We start from the raw sequence: 14,978 nt of genomic DNA, 5'->3' as shown, positions 1-14,978 counted from the left end.
GCAGCTATTTCGATTTTGCAGACAAAATATTTTATGTTTTCGTCCGTACAACGCTGCAAAAATGATTTCGCGCGGAAAAATTAAAACACTCGACGATTCATCTCGCAACGGATACCACCCGCTGTGAGCGGGATGGATCTCGGAATACCGCCCGCTCCAGGAACCAATCAGATCGCAGGATTTGTTGAATACCGCCCGCTCAGGAACAAAGACAAAATTAATACATTGTTATTCCGTGAAACTCAATTATCATGAATGATAGACAAATGGTCAAAGTATTGTAGCTCGTATTGGACCCACCATTCCGCAAAAAAGATAGTGTTCTCACTCTTTATAGGGAAGATCCATCCTCCACCTTAAAAGATGGTGTTTTGGTTTTTGAGCTTTATACCATCGGGTGTTAAAGCAAGAAGAAGATTCAAACTCTTTTTCTTATTTTACAAACAATGCGAGTTTCATGCAAGCAGAGTATTAAATTTTAATCTCGAATAAACTCTTGTTTACAAAATAGGTATACATGAGATTTTATCTATACGTACTTTACATGGTTCTTGTGAATTTTGAAATTCATTTTCTCTGGCTCTGACAAGAAACTGTTGTTTGTGGTATCAAACAATTACTAATATATTTAGCCTTTAAAAATGGAAGAAAATAACGTAATGAGATTTAAATAATCTTGGCACTCGATTTTTGTCCAACTAAAATTAATATTATTCGATTTCCTGATCAATTCCGTCTTAAATATTAACTAAGCTGATGGCTGATTATGTGATTTGCTCTTACACTCTGATAAAAGTTATGCTCGAAACAAACTTATTAACTTTGTAATCTTAAGAAGCAGCAGATTTGCCTTATCAAATTAAAGCTAATTAAATTGGAAATGAACTTATACAGTCGAACCTCTCCGTACGGACACCTCTCTGCTACAACCACCTCTCTATAACGGACAATCTCCGATGTGCTAACAAGTGGGGGGGGGGGGGGGGCAGGGGGGGGGGTTTCATTCGAAATGCGAGGTTTACAAAGCGACCACATCTTGGAAAGTAAATGTACCTGACTTTCCGACCGAAATTCTTCAAACCGTATGAACGAAATACGCTGAAACTCGGCACAAATCTTTGCAATATCCTGTTCTAGCTGCAGCTTTAAAAAAATGAAAAACAAATCGACAAATTTTCCGCAATTCTAAATAACGTCATTTGTTTGGTATTTTTAAAAATTCGACTGAAAACCATCCATCTTTATTGACTGCTAACATTTGATGTATATACACGATCTTTTTAACTTTTACACACAAGATTAAGGTGACATCAGACTCAAAACTGGCTGGTACTGGGTTAGTATAAGTATCAAATTTATGCGACGGTCAAGTCAGACGCATAACACAACAGTTTTTTAAGGCAAAATAAAGATGTCGCTCGTTCAGGAAATCTACGGAGTGGATTTTCCTGTAAGTTGTTGTGAGTAAACTTCAACTGTTTGGCAGCGTTTTGGGGTAATTACAGAAAAATTCACCGTGGCATTTTCAAAATAATCGCATTTTACTAAAAACGAAGGCTTCCAAAAATCGCTCATAACTTTAACAAATCGCGTTTGATCGCCATAAAATTTATCATTTTATATAATTTAAGCATTATTTTTTCAGATTCTCACAAATCTAAGCAATCGCTTCACGTTTTCCCGTTTTAAAACGCGCTTAAAAAAGGGAACTGTCAGCCTCATAAATACCCGCGGGCCACCTTAAGCTGTCAATGAAGTCAAAAATGACGTCATAGTGGTGACTTCTATAATACGGACACCTTTCTAATACTGACACTTTGCTCTGTCCCTTCGGTGTCCGTATTAGAGAGGTTCAACTGTACTTGAAAGGGACCATCAAAGCAGTACAACAGTTTGTTTAAGGAACTGACGAGGGATGCAAGAAACCAAGTAAGCTACTTATCTCGTGCAAGGCTGTAGTTTGTTTCTTTACCGGCTGTGGAGGAAATAGATAAGAAAAAAACTGAGTCATTGACCAAACAGTCCTAACGAGTCCAGGGTCGAGCATTGAAATGCTGGCTTGTTGGGGGCGGGGGGTTAGGGGGGGGGGGGGGTAGGTATAGTCAAGTTTTTGGGTCCATTTCACCAGACTTTGTTGAAACAAGGCAGATATATATGTGGTATTTAGTATATGCTGGCTGGGATGTATTTTTGTGGTGTTCTGGGTATATTGGGTAGGTTTTATTAAAGGTATATTAGTATACCTCTACCCCTTCTCTCTCACTATCCCCTCCCACTTACCTCTACTGGTTTTAAGTTCAACGACAACTGTTACAAAATTGCTTCAATTGTTTGCTTTTGTTTTTCATTTACTTTTCTACTCACTTGACGAACGTTGTAATGGCCAGCAGAATAACTAAAACGAAGCTTGGCAAAGGGTAAATACCTCCTGAATCTGAATATAGAAATAGAACTCAATCAATTATCGTCATTGAACAAAACAAAAAACCATTTGTAAAAAAAAAAAAAGAAAACTGCATTACCGTGTCCACAAATATATTTAAATGTCCATATCTTTAACATTAATAGTGTATGCTGAGCGCGTTTACCCAGGAGGCTTTATTAATAACAGAGTAAAACAAAATAAATCCTAAAGCAAGATACCAAAACGAAATTTCAAGCGCCCCTTTTGAGAGAGAGTTGAGAGAAGGCTTTTATTTACTTATTTAAAATGCATCGAATAGGCGTAGATTTACGAGGTCGTTTTCTAGTACGACGCTCTTGATTTCAAAGCCTTTGTAGTCTTTGTTTTGGCATATGGAAACATATTTCTTTACGGGGGGGTTTCCACTACTAAGACGTTCTCACACACGATCGTTGATGAAGCGTGTAGCTGTCCCGATGTACTGTTGATTTGGTAAACGGCGATCCTTAGCAAAAACAATTTGGTGCTAAAAATGGGAGATTTGTTCATGGTGCACATACGCTTCGTTATTTTGTGAGATAGAGCTCGTCTGAGGGTGTAGGATCTATGCGCGACGCGTACTGGTATGCCCTATTTTCAGAAAATGCTACGGTGTTCTATAGCTTTTGGTTGAGCCGTTCAGAGCTATATAGGATCTTGAGATATGACCATTCCATGTTGGGAGGTTAAGAATCGCTTTGATGGCCCTGAGGTTTTTTGTTTGATCTATACTGCTCAGGATGTCAAGCAGAGGATGTCATCAAACTTGCCCTGATGCCTTGTGGATGTCATTTGTGTGAAGCATCTATATTCGATACTTTTCCGCTCATTGCGAAAGAACTTGATCTTTGAGGCAACATTTGAACTTTTATATTATTATTATCTAAAAGTTTTCGTTTATCAATTTCAATCCAGCTCAATCATCCTTGTTTATTGTTTGTTGCCTATTTAAAATAAGCAATATTTTTTATTCTCTAATGCTTGTTTATTGTTATCTTTGTGTACTGTTATCTCAGTTGAAATTATCGTTACCTCTTTCGCACTCCACGGGGCAAGTGCCTTTGGAATCTCCAGGACAATGTCCATCCTCCTTCTTCTCGTCGAGCGCAATTCCTTGACATCTGTCTGTCGGAGTGCATTCTGGGACTACAATTAATTCCCCGCCGGCTCCATCACAGCAGACTTGTTGACATTGCCCAGCTTTTGGCTTGTATGTTATCGTGACTCCTAAATATGATAAGCATGATTAATATAATTGCATGAATTATTCATCTTATCAGTAAGGGATTTTAAGCATCTGGAATGGGGTCTGTAAAACTGAACATATTTTTAAAATTTATACGAACGGAAAATCACTTGTTTAATTTTGATTCTGGTGAGATTAGAAAAAATTACCAATGTAGGGTAGTTTAAAATAACAGGTGTTCAAGCTATTGTTTGGTGGACTATCAGTATTTCTAGCATTATTTGCTTTAGCTAAATAACGGTTTATTACCCTTAAACGTAATTCCTTTCCTTCTCACATTATTAACAATGTCATAAACCGTTATTAAGGTATTAGGAAACACGGTTGTGTACTTGTGTCAAGCACTATAAAAAAGGTTTTTAGCTGGACACAGAGAATGGTAATACCTGGAAAAGTAGCGGAAGCCGAAGGACGCGTTGTTGTTGTTGATGATGATGATGATGATGATGATGATGATGATGATGATGATGATGATGGCATAAGAGTGAATGGTGTTGAAAAAGTTGTAGTTCTGGAGTGCCGCTGGCAGCTTCCGTTGGTAATCGAGACTTCATCGATTGCTAGGTCACCCGTAAATGAAGATCCTCTTATTCCTTCAAATGTCACCTAGATAAGAATAAAAAACGTCCCCACCAAAAAAGATAAAAAATAAATAAATCTACTCGTGAGGTTACAGAAATTAAAAAAGATGGATTCAATAATACTATTAATATAAACAAAATATTCCAAAAAAAAAACAACGAAGGACAGTTTTTGATAATATGTTTTTAGAACAAGTGAAACAACGCCAATGTTATTCTCCATAACTTCTCTTAATAACGAGAACCCATTTAAGCACTGTTTGACAGACAGCCTGTCTGTCTATCTGTCGTACGGACGGCTTACCTGTCTGTCTGTCTGTCTGTCTATCTGTCTGTCTGTCTGTCTGTCTGTCTGACTGACTGACTGACTGACTGACTGACTGACTGTCTGTCTGTCTGTCCAGTCTCTGTTCGTGTTCCATTAGCTGTTTGATTTGTACATCACTAATTAAAGATCTTAAGATAATTCGTACAATGCTGGAAAATGAAAAAATGGAACAAATTGTGGATCATGCAGCAGCGATGCTGATTAAAACTTACAGTGTGATTCAAATAAATGGTCATTTCTTCTTTTATCCAGACGTCACCATGGTCTCCTGACGTGTTGAATACTACTGCATTTCCACTGAAGACAGTAAGAGTTCCCATAGTGTCTCCATACATGTGATAATAGAACTTGAGACAAGACACTTGTCCATTTCCAGATACAGAGACCTCAAGTTTTGCGTTATCACCGGCGAGTCGGGGAGAAGATGTTTCAATGTACATGTAGTGTCCTAAAAACGAAGGAAAACGTTAACCACCCTTACAAAAGAAAAATGATGTAACACCGAGGATACTTTACTGGCCATATACAAGGCATTAAACCTGGGAATATTGACATCCGATATGGCGAGGTGGTTAGATGTCCGGGCGAATAGAACACCATGCTGGTAAAAGGAGTTAATATGACCTTTAAAAGTAACTCAAGAGCGTTTATCCTGCCAGCATTTTTCGTGACAGAGCAGTTTATTTGGGTGAATAGCTCATATAACCCGTTCATGGTTATCAGACTTATCACACCAACTGACATTTTATGTAAATTGGCTTTATACTAAATTCCTTCTCCAGTAATAAACGTAGTTGTATAGTAGACTGATGTAAAAATCAACGGAAACTCACCTATTCCGCTAACATCTGATGATGGTCCCGTTGACGGCGATATTGTTGGGCCAGAGTTAAGCGTCCAATCGAATACATCTGAATTAGATTGACTCCAGCCGAGGCACAAGCCACCGTCAAAACTACAAGAAACTAAAACGATCGGAAGCTAAGCTTTCGCTTGAGAATAACTTAGTATTTCGTTCATATTTTCTATTAAATAAGCATGTGTTTGTGCATATACAGTTAAATCTTTACTGTGTAATCACTTCTTATAAGCAAGCGCTTCCTAAGCAAACCACTTGTAGAAAAAACAAACATCTACGTACTCGGGACGTCTCGCGAGTTGAAGACAAAAGCAACCATACATTTTAGCCAGGTAAATTCTCCATTTAGCCCGCAGAGTACGCCACAGTAATGCCGGATAAATTTAAACAATTGTAACTATTTATTATAAAAGAAGTATATGTATTCACCTGGACAACTTCCTTCGGTAATTTGCACTGAATCAATTGCGATATCGCCTGTGTATGAACTTCCAGTTATTCCTTCAAATGTAACCTGAGAACATATCTTAATTAACTCTCGGACGTACACTATAACTCATCCCCTATCATGGCATGCAGAGGAGGGGGGGGGGGAGGGAGGGTTAGGGTAATGGGTTTCCGTTCTATTAAGGCGCATGATAAATCAACATTGAGCGGAGACCCCTTAGCTTGTGTCACAGGACGACATATGAGTCATATGACAGATATTCTATCTTGGTTTTCGCTATTTTTGTAAAAAAAGTACCAAAATGGTGATGACTTGTAAAATTGAAAAGAATCGTACAATTAAAGATGAATTCCAGTCCGTACTGCGCAATCTCGGCTGCAATGTTTATGTGAGCCCACACGAAGGAATGTTTACAAGCAAAACTAAAAATTCCGCGAAAAACTTACCTTTGTCTTCATAATTAACGCCAGATATCCTTGTAGAACAAATAATAACGAGTAGAGGAACCTTGACGCTATTTCAAACCGACGTTTCAGCTCATCGGAAATTCTTGAACGAAACGAACTGTAATGGCGGACTAAAAAACTTCATGTATGCTGTCACCGAAGTGTAACGTTTCAACGAATTCAAAATAAAAACGAAAACAAACCCCGAGTCTGCGCAGTACGGACTTGAAATCAGCTTTAATTATCCATCCCCTAAATAAACGACGCAGCATTATGTCAACAGGTTTTGTCTTTCGACATCGTCTTCAGACAAGATAAACAACAAGGATCGAAATCCAACAATCACACACCAGTGTTTGTTATGTGTTGCCCCTACAGAAATAAACCACTAGGTCAGTTCATACTAGTGTGCTTTGATTGGAAGATTTTGATCCTTGTTTGTTTAGCATGTTGAAAGATGAATGTCGAAAGGTAGAAGCTATGCACGCAACACTGAAAGCTAAGCGGGTGCAAAAAGGTCGCTTTGATACAGGGTTTAATATATCTGTCAAAGGGAGTCATGATTTTTCTTACCACTCCATCTAAATATATGTTCCTTCTCGCTTTTAACCAGTTGTTTCCCTGATTTCCTGACGCAGAAAAAACTTTGGTATTGCCACTGTAGACATTGAGAGTTCCAACCGACGCCCCATACATATGGTAGTAAAATGATAGACACGATGGATTTTTAGTTGTTGGAACTGAAACCACAAGTATTGCATTTTCTCCAGGTTTTGCAGGGGAAGACGCCTCGATGTACAAAAAATTGCCTGTGTCGTCAAACAGAAAGGAAAAATGCATGTCAATGTTTAAATTTCCTGGATGTAAAACGACTACTGTATTATTGTATTTCTGAATGAATTTATTGATCGATAATAAGACTGATTAACGCGTGGCCGAAAAAAAGTGGCTCAAACTCTCTATTCCAGGTGTTACAAAAAATTGTGTTACTTCCGAAACTGAGCGTGACATTGTTCGTGACATTGACCATGTGACGTATTTTCCCACGAGGATGTTTATTTTTAGACTTTCGCTTAGGCCACGTGATAGAGACTTTCCGAGAAGAACTTCAGACGAGAAGTGTTTTGAGTTGATTGTCGAAGGGTGCGACATGTTAAGCTGGAATTGAGTAAAATTGTTGTGTTACCGAGAATCCTGCGTTCAGTCTGGTAAACGTTTACTTCACCAAACCGAATCCATTCGTAACATTGGGGGCCTGTCCGGGAGTGAAGCATAAGAAGCGTTTACTTTACTACCGTAACCAGGAAAGGTGCAAATTTATTCAAGTTGTGTGGTTTGTGGCGATTTTGTGAAGTTTATCGTCGAGGAGAATCGAAGGACAAGCAAGCGGCATCTGTGAGAATTGTTTGTTTTGATTATTTGCGGTGTGTAGAGAACAAGAAGTGTTTATTTACTAACCTAACCGCTAGAAAGGAACAGTTTCTTTCAAGGTGTGTGGTTTGTGTCGATTTGTCGAGTTTATCGTCGAGCCGGAGAATCGAAAGTAATTGTGTGGATTGTTTGTTTGATTATTTGCCGTGTGTGAGTGGAGCACAAGAACGAAGAGTTTATTTACTACCGTAATCGCAGGAAAGAAACAAATTAATTCGAAGTGTGTGGTTTGTGGAACTTATCGTCGAGGATAATCGAATTACAAGTGAGTCGCGTTTGTGAAGATTGTTTGCTTCGATTATTTTGTGGTAAACTTTTAAGCGTCTTTAGCAATGGAGAAGTTTATTCAGTTGGGAGAAAAGTTTGGACTCGAAGGAGAAAAGCTGCTGAAATTCGTAAAAGAACAAGAGGAGAAAGAGGAAAGACTTCAGAGAGAAAAAGAAGAGAAAGAGGAGAGACTTCGAACACAACAAGAGGAGAAAGAAGAGAGACGTCGACAACAAGCCGAACAGAGAGACGAGAAACGTCGGCAAGAAGAAGATGAAAGAGAAGCAAGGCGCCAGGAACGCGATCTCCGAAAAATGGAAAGGGAAGCGGAACTTTTGAGACAGAGAGAAGCGATCGAAGCCGCGAAAAGACAGCATGAGTTAGATCTAGCACGTTTGGCGGGAGATGGACATTTCCCGGCACAACCGAACAATAACAAAGAGGAACGAGCCAAGACACCTAAACTACCGTCATTTGTGGACGGTAAGGATGACCTCGATGCCTATCTCCAGCGTTTTGAACGGTTTGCCACGAACGCTAAGTGGGAGAAGAATGGTTGGGCTACAAAGCGTAGTGCTCTGTTGACAGGACGCGCCCTGGATGTTTATTCACGGTTGTCAGAGGAAGCCGCTACGGATTACGATAAAATGAAACTGGCACTGATGAAGAGGTATGATTTAACTGAGGACGGCTACCGTCGTAAATTTAGAGTATCTAAGCCTGAGATTGATGAAAGTCCTGATCAGTTTGTTGTGCGCTTGAGTACATATCTAATGCGGTGGGTTGAACTCTCTAAGACCACTAAGAGCTTTGATGGCCTAAGAGATTTGATAGTCAAGGAGCAATTCATCAATTCATGTCCGAAGGAACTAGCCATTCACTTACGTGAAAGGGCTCCAGAGACACTGGAACAGATATCCCAGATTGCTGATCAGTACGTACAAGCTCATGGAAAGCACGTGTTTAGTAGTGGACGAAGTAGACCACCAGCCCCACCCCAAAAGGATGATGACGCAAAGAAACCGCCCATTCAGCCTAGCCAGGTACAGTGTTACAAGTGCAATGGTCGGGGGCATAAAGCTGCCAACTGTCAAGCCGTATTAAGGTCGTGTTTCTTGTGTGGAAGGCAAGGACATGAAGCGAGAAATTGCCAAGTGTCTCTCAAAGTGAATTTGCCGAAGGCTGGAGGATCGAGTAAGCCTCATGTACCTGCAGCACCACGTGACCAAGTGAGTGCTGGCTGTCTAGTTCAGCCACCCCAGCTAAACGCTACGCCAGAGGAAGTCAAGTCTTGTATTGAAGAGGATCAGCTCCTTTTAGCCTGTGGAAAAAGGATTCCGTTGCTTAGCAATGCGTGCGTGGAGCCGTTGACTGGAGCTAGAAGCAAGATGCCTGTTGTAAAGGGTAGAGTGGGTGAAAAGACAGTGGATGTTCTGAGAGACACTGGTTGCAGTGGTATTGTAGTAAAGAAGGAGTTAGTTTCTGAGGAGCAGTACACTGGTGACTTCAATTGTATGCTGCTTATAGACAATACTGTGAGAAAAGTACCTATTGCAAAGATCACTGTGGACACCCCTTACCTGTCAGGAAAAGTTGAAGCACAGTGCCTCCCCAATGCGATCTATGACCTTATCGTTGGTAATGTGCCTGGTGCAAGAGCCGCAGATGACCCAGACCCCAGCTGGCAGGAAGCGTGTGCCGTGACCACTAGAGGTCAAGCTAAGAAAGCCGGAGAACATACCCCATTGAAGGTACCAAGTTCATCAGAGAGTCCCATAGTAGATAGAGGGAAGCTTATGCAGTTGCAGCGTGAGGATGCGAGTCTGAAGAAGTACTGGGACCGCGATGACACTCGAGTGAAGGGCCAAGCTGAGATCTCATTTGAGCGAAAGAGCGGAGTCCTGTATCGAGTTTACAAGCACCCGTACGTAAATAGTGGAAAGCCCGTGAGACAAGTTCTGGTTCCAACCCCGTTGAGACGCCAAATCATGGATGTAGCTCACGGGTCAATAATGGGTGGACACATGGGCATAAAGAAGACAGCTGACAAAATTCAGGCTGCGTTCTACTGGCCTGGTATCCAAGGAGATGTCACGCGACATTGTAAATCCTGTGATGTATGTCAGAAGACCGTACCAAAGGGGTCAGTCCCCAAAGTTCCGTTGGAGAAGATGCCGATAATTGACAAGCCGTTTAAGAGAGTAGCAATCGACCTGATTGGTCCGATAAGCCCGCCAAGCGAGGAAGGTCACAGATACATACTGACGCTCGTGGATTATGCAACTCGATACCCAGAGGCTGTGCCGTTGAAGAACATTGATACAGAAACCGTTGCAGAAGCCCTAGTAGACATCTTCAGCCGCCTTGGAGTACCGGAAGAGATCCTTAGCGATCTGGGAACACAGTTTGTCTCTGAATGTATGAAGGAGGTAATGCGTCTCTTGAGCATCAAGCAGCTGACGACAACTCCGTACCACCCCATGTGTAATGGTATGACCGAAAAGTTTAATGGATCACTGAAGTTAATGCTGAAAAGATTGTGCAGTGAGCAACCAAAGCAGTGGCATCGCTACATCAACCCGCTGCTGTTTGCCTACCGTGAAGTTCCCCAGGAGTCTACAGGATTTGCACCGTTTGAGCTATTGTATGGGAGAGCTGTCAGAGGACCCATGTACATTCTGAAGGAACTGTGGACGAAAGAAGTAGAAGAACCAGAAGTAAAGAACAGTTACCAGTATGTCTTCGAGCTGCGCGAGAAGCTAGAAGATACTCTCAACCTTGCCCACAGTGAGTTGGAGAAATCCCAGCAGAAAGGGAAGCACTACTATGACCGCAAAACGAAGGTTCGCAAGCTCCAGCCAGGGGACAAGGTACTTGTATTACTGCCAACTGACCACAACAAGTTGCTAATGCAGTGGAAAGGCCCTTTTGAAGTCAGCGCTGTTGTAGGCCTTAACGATTACAAGGTCAAAGTCAAGGGCAAAGAGAGAGTTTACCATGTCAACCTTCTCAAGAAGTATTTTGAGCGAGAGGAGCCAGCAGAAGTGTCCGCGGTGGCAATTGAGGCTGAGACTGAGGAGACAGAAGTTGAAGCCGACTTCCTGGAGATTGGAGGATATGTACCGAAGGAGTCTATCCATGACGTGACTACAGGACCCAATCTTAGAGATGACCAAAGAGATGAGTTTATGGACTTGGCACACCAGTTCTCAAGTCTATTCACCGAAGCGCCCGGTACCACGAACTTGGTTCAGCACCACGTCAAGCTTACGTCAGAGGAGCCAGTCAGATCTAAGCCGTATCCTGTTCCGTACAGCCTCAGAGAATCTCTTAAGGAGGATATTAACGATATGATTAAGATGGGCGTGGTCAGAGAATCTAATTCGCCGTATTCGTCACCCGTTGTTGTTGTGAAGAAAAAGGATGGGACGAACAGGGTATGCGTTGATTACAGAAAGTTAAACAAGCTAACTGTATTTGATCCTGAACCAATGCCAACTGCAGAGGAGCTTTTCCAGAAATTAAACGGTGACAAGTACTTTTCGAAGATTGACCTTAGCAAAGGATACTGGCAGATAACCATACCGGAGGAAGACATCCCGAAGACGGCCTTTGTAACGCCCGATGGGTTGTATGAGTTCTTGAAAATGCCATTTGGGATGGTTAATTCCGCAGCAACCCTTAAACGCGCCATGAAAAGATTACTGAAGGATCTGCCAAACGTCGAATTCTACTGGGACGATATCCTAGTCCACACCCGTACGTGGGAGGAGCATCTCGAAGCCCTTCGTGAGCTATTCAAGCGACTACTACAGTTCGGGATGACAGTCAGACCAAGCAAGTGCATTTTTGGCGTAGACAGTGTTGAGTTTCTTGGTCATCAGTTGCAGTGTGGTCTAGTAGGACTTCATGAGGATAATGTGGCTAAGATTAGAGACGCCCCAAGACCTAGCACCAAGAAGCAGATCCGTTCGTTCATGGGATTGGCCGGATACTACCGAGATTTCATCCCAAATTTCGCTGCAGTGGTAGCTCCCCTCTCGGACCTAACACGCAAGGGCCAGCCGAACAGAGTGGAGTGGGGTGAAGCCCAGGAGAAAGCCTACCAGTCAGTCAAGGCACACCTTACAAGCACGCCAATTCTGCATCTTCCTGATCCTAGCAAGACGTACTACTTGAGAACTGACGCATCAGATAATGGCATTGGCGCTGTTCTAATGCAAGAGCATGAAGGAAAGCTGTTTCCAGTCTGTTACGCTAGCAAGAAACTGTCCAACGCGGAGCGGAATTATTCTACTATCGAGAAGGAGTGTTTAGCCATTGTGTGGGGGATCAAGAGATTTCACCTATACTTGTATGGAGTACGTTTTGTACTGCAGACAGATCACGAGCCTCTCAAGTACATGAACAGTGCTAAGTTCGTGAACAGTCGCCTTATGCGCTGGGCGATCTTTCTTCAGAGCTATAACCTGAAGGTTGAAGCTATCAAGAGATCAGACAATGTTGGAGCAGACTACCTGAGCCGAGTGGTTGAGTAAGAAGGACAAATCTAAGACACTGGACTACCCCCAATTCTGTAAAGTCAATTTTTCGTTATTATTGAGAAATGTTTGCAAATTTCTTTTTAAGAGGGGGTTATGTTACAAAAAATTGTGTTACTTCCGAAACTGAGCGTGACATTGTTCGTGACATTGACCATGTGACGTATTTTCCCACGAGGATGTTTATTTTTAGACTTTCGCTTAGGCCACGTGATAGAGACTTTCCGAGAAGAACTTCAGACGAGAAGTGTTTTGAGTTGATTGTCGAAGGGTGCGACATGTTAAGCTGGAATTGAGTAAAATTGTTGTGTTACCGAGAATCCTGCGTTCAGTCTGGTAAACGTTTGCTTCACCAAACCGAATCCATTCGTAACACCAGGAAAGTAACAAGTTCTATCATTAATCTCTTATTATTATTGAGTGGGTAATATTGCTATACATTTTCTGCTGGTGATATGTTATTTGAGTCGACAGCGAGCCTGTAGCAAGTCTACATCTCTCCCGTATAGCAAGGCCGGACTAGTCTTGCAGTATTGGCGAGCCGCAGGGCGATCGAACCAAAATATAAGTGACTAAGATGTATTTCTTATACCTCTTCTCTTGCGACAATGAGCTTACTTGGAGCCTATTTTAAGTTTTAAGTTATTTTAAATATGTTTTTAAAGTTAATTTTTATACACTTCCTGGCATTTAACAAATTAAAGTCGACGTTAAAAAATCGTTTTTTTGGACATTTTTAAAAAGACTTCTTATTATTTTTGTTCAAGAGATGCAAAACAATCAAATAGAATAATAAGTAGAAAAACAACAATGACAATCAAAAAGCAAAGACAAAACAGAATCCAACCTGAACCACCTTGCCCGTCTGTTGGACCCGTTGAAGAGGAGGGCGTCCCACCAGATGCTAGCGTCCAATCAAAATCATCTGAAGACGATTGATTCCATCCAGAACACAAACCGTCTTCAAAATTACACCAGACTGTAAAAGTAGCAAAACAAGCAATTAGATATCTTTCCTAAACCTTAATTCGATTTTTAGTTATATAACCAACTAAATGAAACAGGGTGTCCCCTTGTACGACTACAGGCATCCCAAAAAATGCTTGCCGATCCAAAAGACAATGCTTGACCACTAATTCAACACACAACAAAACGATAAGACAAAAGGAGTACACGGTTATCGGTATGTAAAAAAGTCATGATCAAAAACAATGACAGTTTTTATGTTTTAAATGTCACCCAGCAATAACGTCAGGGGAGGGTTGAATGCAGCTTAACACGGCAAAGCATGGCAACAGCGATATGGATGGAAACAAAATAGTGGCAACTAGAATACCAGTCATTGTTTGTTAGTTTTTATAATTCCCAAGCTTCTGGAAAGGCCCTTTTTGATTTATACCTTTACTTATGTAGAGTTTTGAACTTTTGAATTGCTTCAATAAGGGCCATTCCTAGAAACTTCTGAAAGCTAATTAAGCGGGCGTAAAAAGGTGAAACCTTCACGAATAAAATTTATTTCGAACAAAAAGAATATGCTTGATACGCAATTTTTTGTTTACACACAAGGAATTGAATATAAGCAGAGAGATATAAAATAATAATATTTATGCTTACCTAATGAAGATGACTGGTTCTGTGGTGATAAAGTAGGTTCAACAACTCTGTACATATTTGTTGATAACCACGATAAAAAGTTGCGAACTTTGGCGTATACTCCAAAAAAGTTTGGTTCAGCACATCCGTTGCCAAAGCTGGTAGCTCCCTCAAGATACCAGGTACCTTGAAACTCACAAACCAGTGGTCCACCACTATCACCTTGACAAGCATCAACTCCTCCTTCATCAAAACCAGCACACAGCATCGAATCGTCGATAAAGCCTGGGTAAGCATTCGTGCAACGTTGTCTCGACACCAGTGGTACAGACGCTTGCTGCAGTGTATTTGGTGAAGAGCCCAAAAAAGATAAAGTTCCCCAACCAGTTATCCAGCACATTTCGTCAAGGTTATCAAAGGGAAGTTGAAGGCTGGTTTCAGGCAAGCAAACAAGCCCAACTCCTTCTCCAATAAGAGCAGGACTAGCGAGATTAAGTAGTGCGATATCATTGCTGTCTGACAGAGGGGTCTTGTAATTCTCGTGTGTTATAATTTTTGCAATTTTGATGTCTTGTTCTGTTCCAACGCTGCCATTTGTTCTGTAATGCGCCCCCACTCTAAAAATAGAACAAACATTTCACATTTCAACACGAACCATTCCGATTTCATCAAAAATGTATTTTTTCTCCTCCTCCTCCTCCTGGTTCTCCTGCCTTACTCATTCCTCTCCCATTTCCCTCCTCCACCCTCCTTCTTGATTGTTGTCACCTCTTAGAATTGTCATCGTCATTGTTT

The 14,978-nt window shown here is 41.3% G+C and overlaps 2 protein-coding genes across 4 annotated transcripts in view; one reads left to right on the top strand and one right to left on the bottom strand.

The window, feature by feature from the left end:
• LOC144648698 (uncharacterized) overlaps positions 1 to 14,978 on the top strand; it is a 197,111-nt gene that overhangs the window by 74,146 nt on the left and 107,987 nt on the right. The gene's annotated exons all lie outside the window — the stretch shown is intronic.
• Positions 1 to 14,978, bottom strand: part of LOC144649729 (MAM and LDL-receptor class A domain-containing protein 1-like) — a 55,691-nt gene that overhangs the window by 24,522 nt on the left and 16,191 nt on the right. The window contains exons 14-17 of one of the 2 annotated variants that reach the window (XM_078509333.1): positions 14,205 to 14,800; positions 13,438 to 13,569; positions 6,925 to 7,160; positions 5,887 to 5,971 (exon numbers count right to left, since the gene is read on the bottom strand). The exons of the other annotated variant lie outside the window; for it this stretch is intronic. Of the exons in view, the coding sequence (XP_078365459.1) occupies positions 5,887 to 5,971; positions 6,925 to 7,160; positions 13,438 to 13,569; positions 14,205 to 14,800 (1,049 nt within the window). The remainder of the gene's footprint in view (positions 1 to 5,886; positions 5,972 to 6,924; positions 7,161 to 13,437; positions 13,570 to 14,204; positions 14,801 to 14,978) is intronic. 2 annotated transcript variants of the gene reach the window in all.

Source organism: Oculina patagonica, chromosome 1 (assembly GCF_052425735.1).
Source record: "Oculina patagonica isolate OP01 chromosome 1, crgOcupat, whole genome shotgun sequence".
NCBI classification, from domain to species: Eukaryota; Metazoa; Cnidaria; class Anthozoa; order Scleractinia; family Oculinidae; genus Oculina; species Oculina patagonica.
This window is presented reverse-complemented; position numbering and strand designations above follow the sequence as displayed.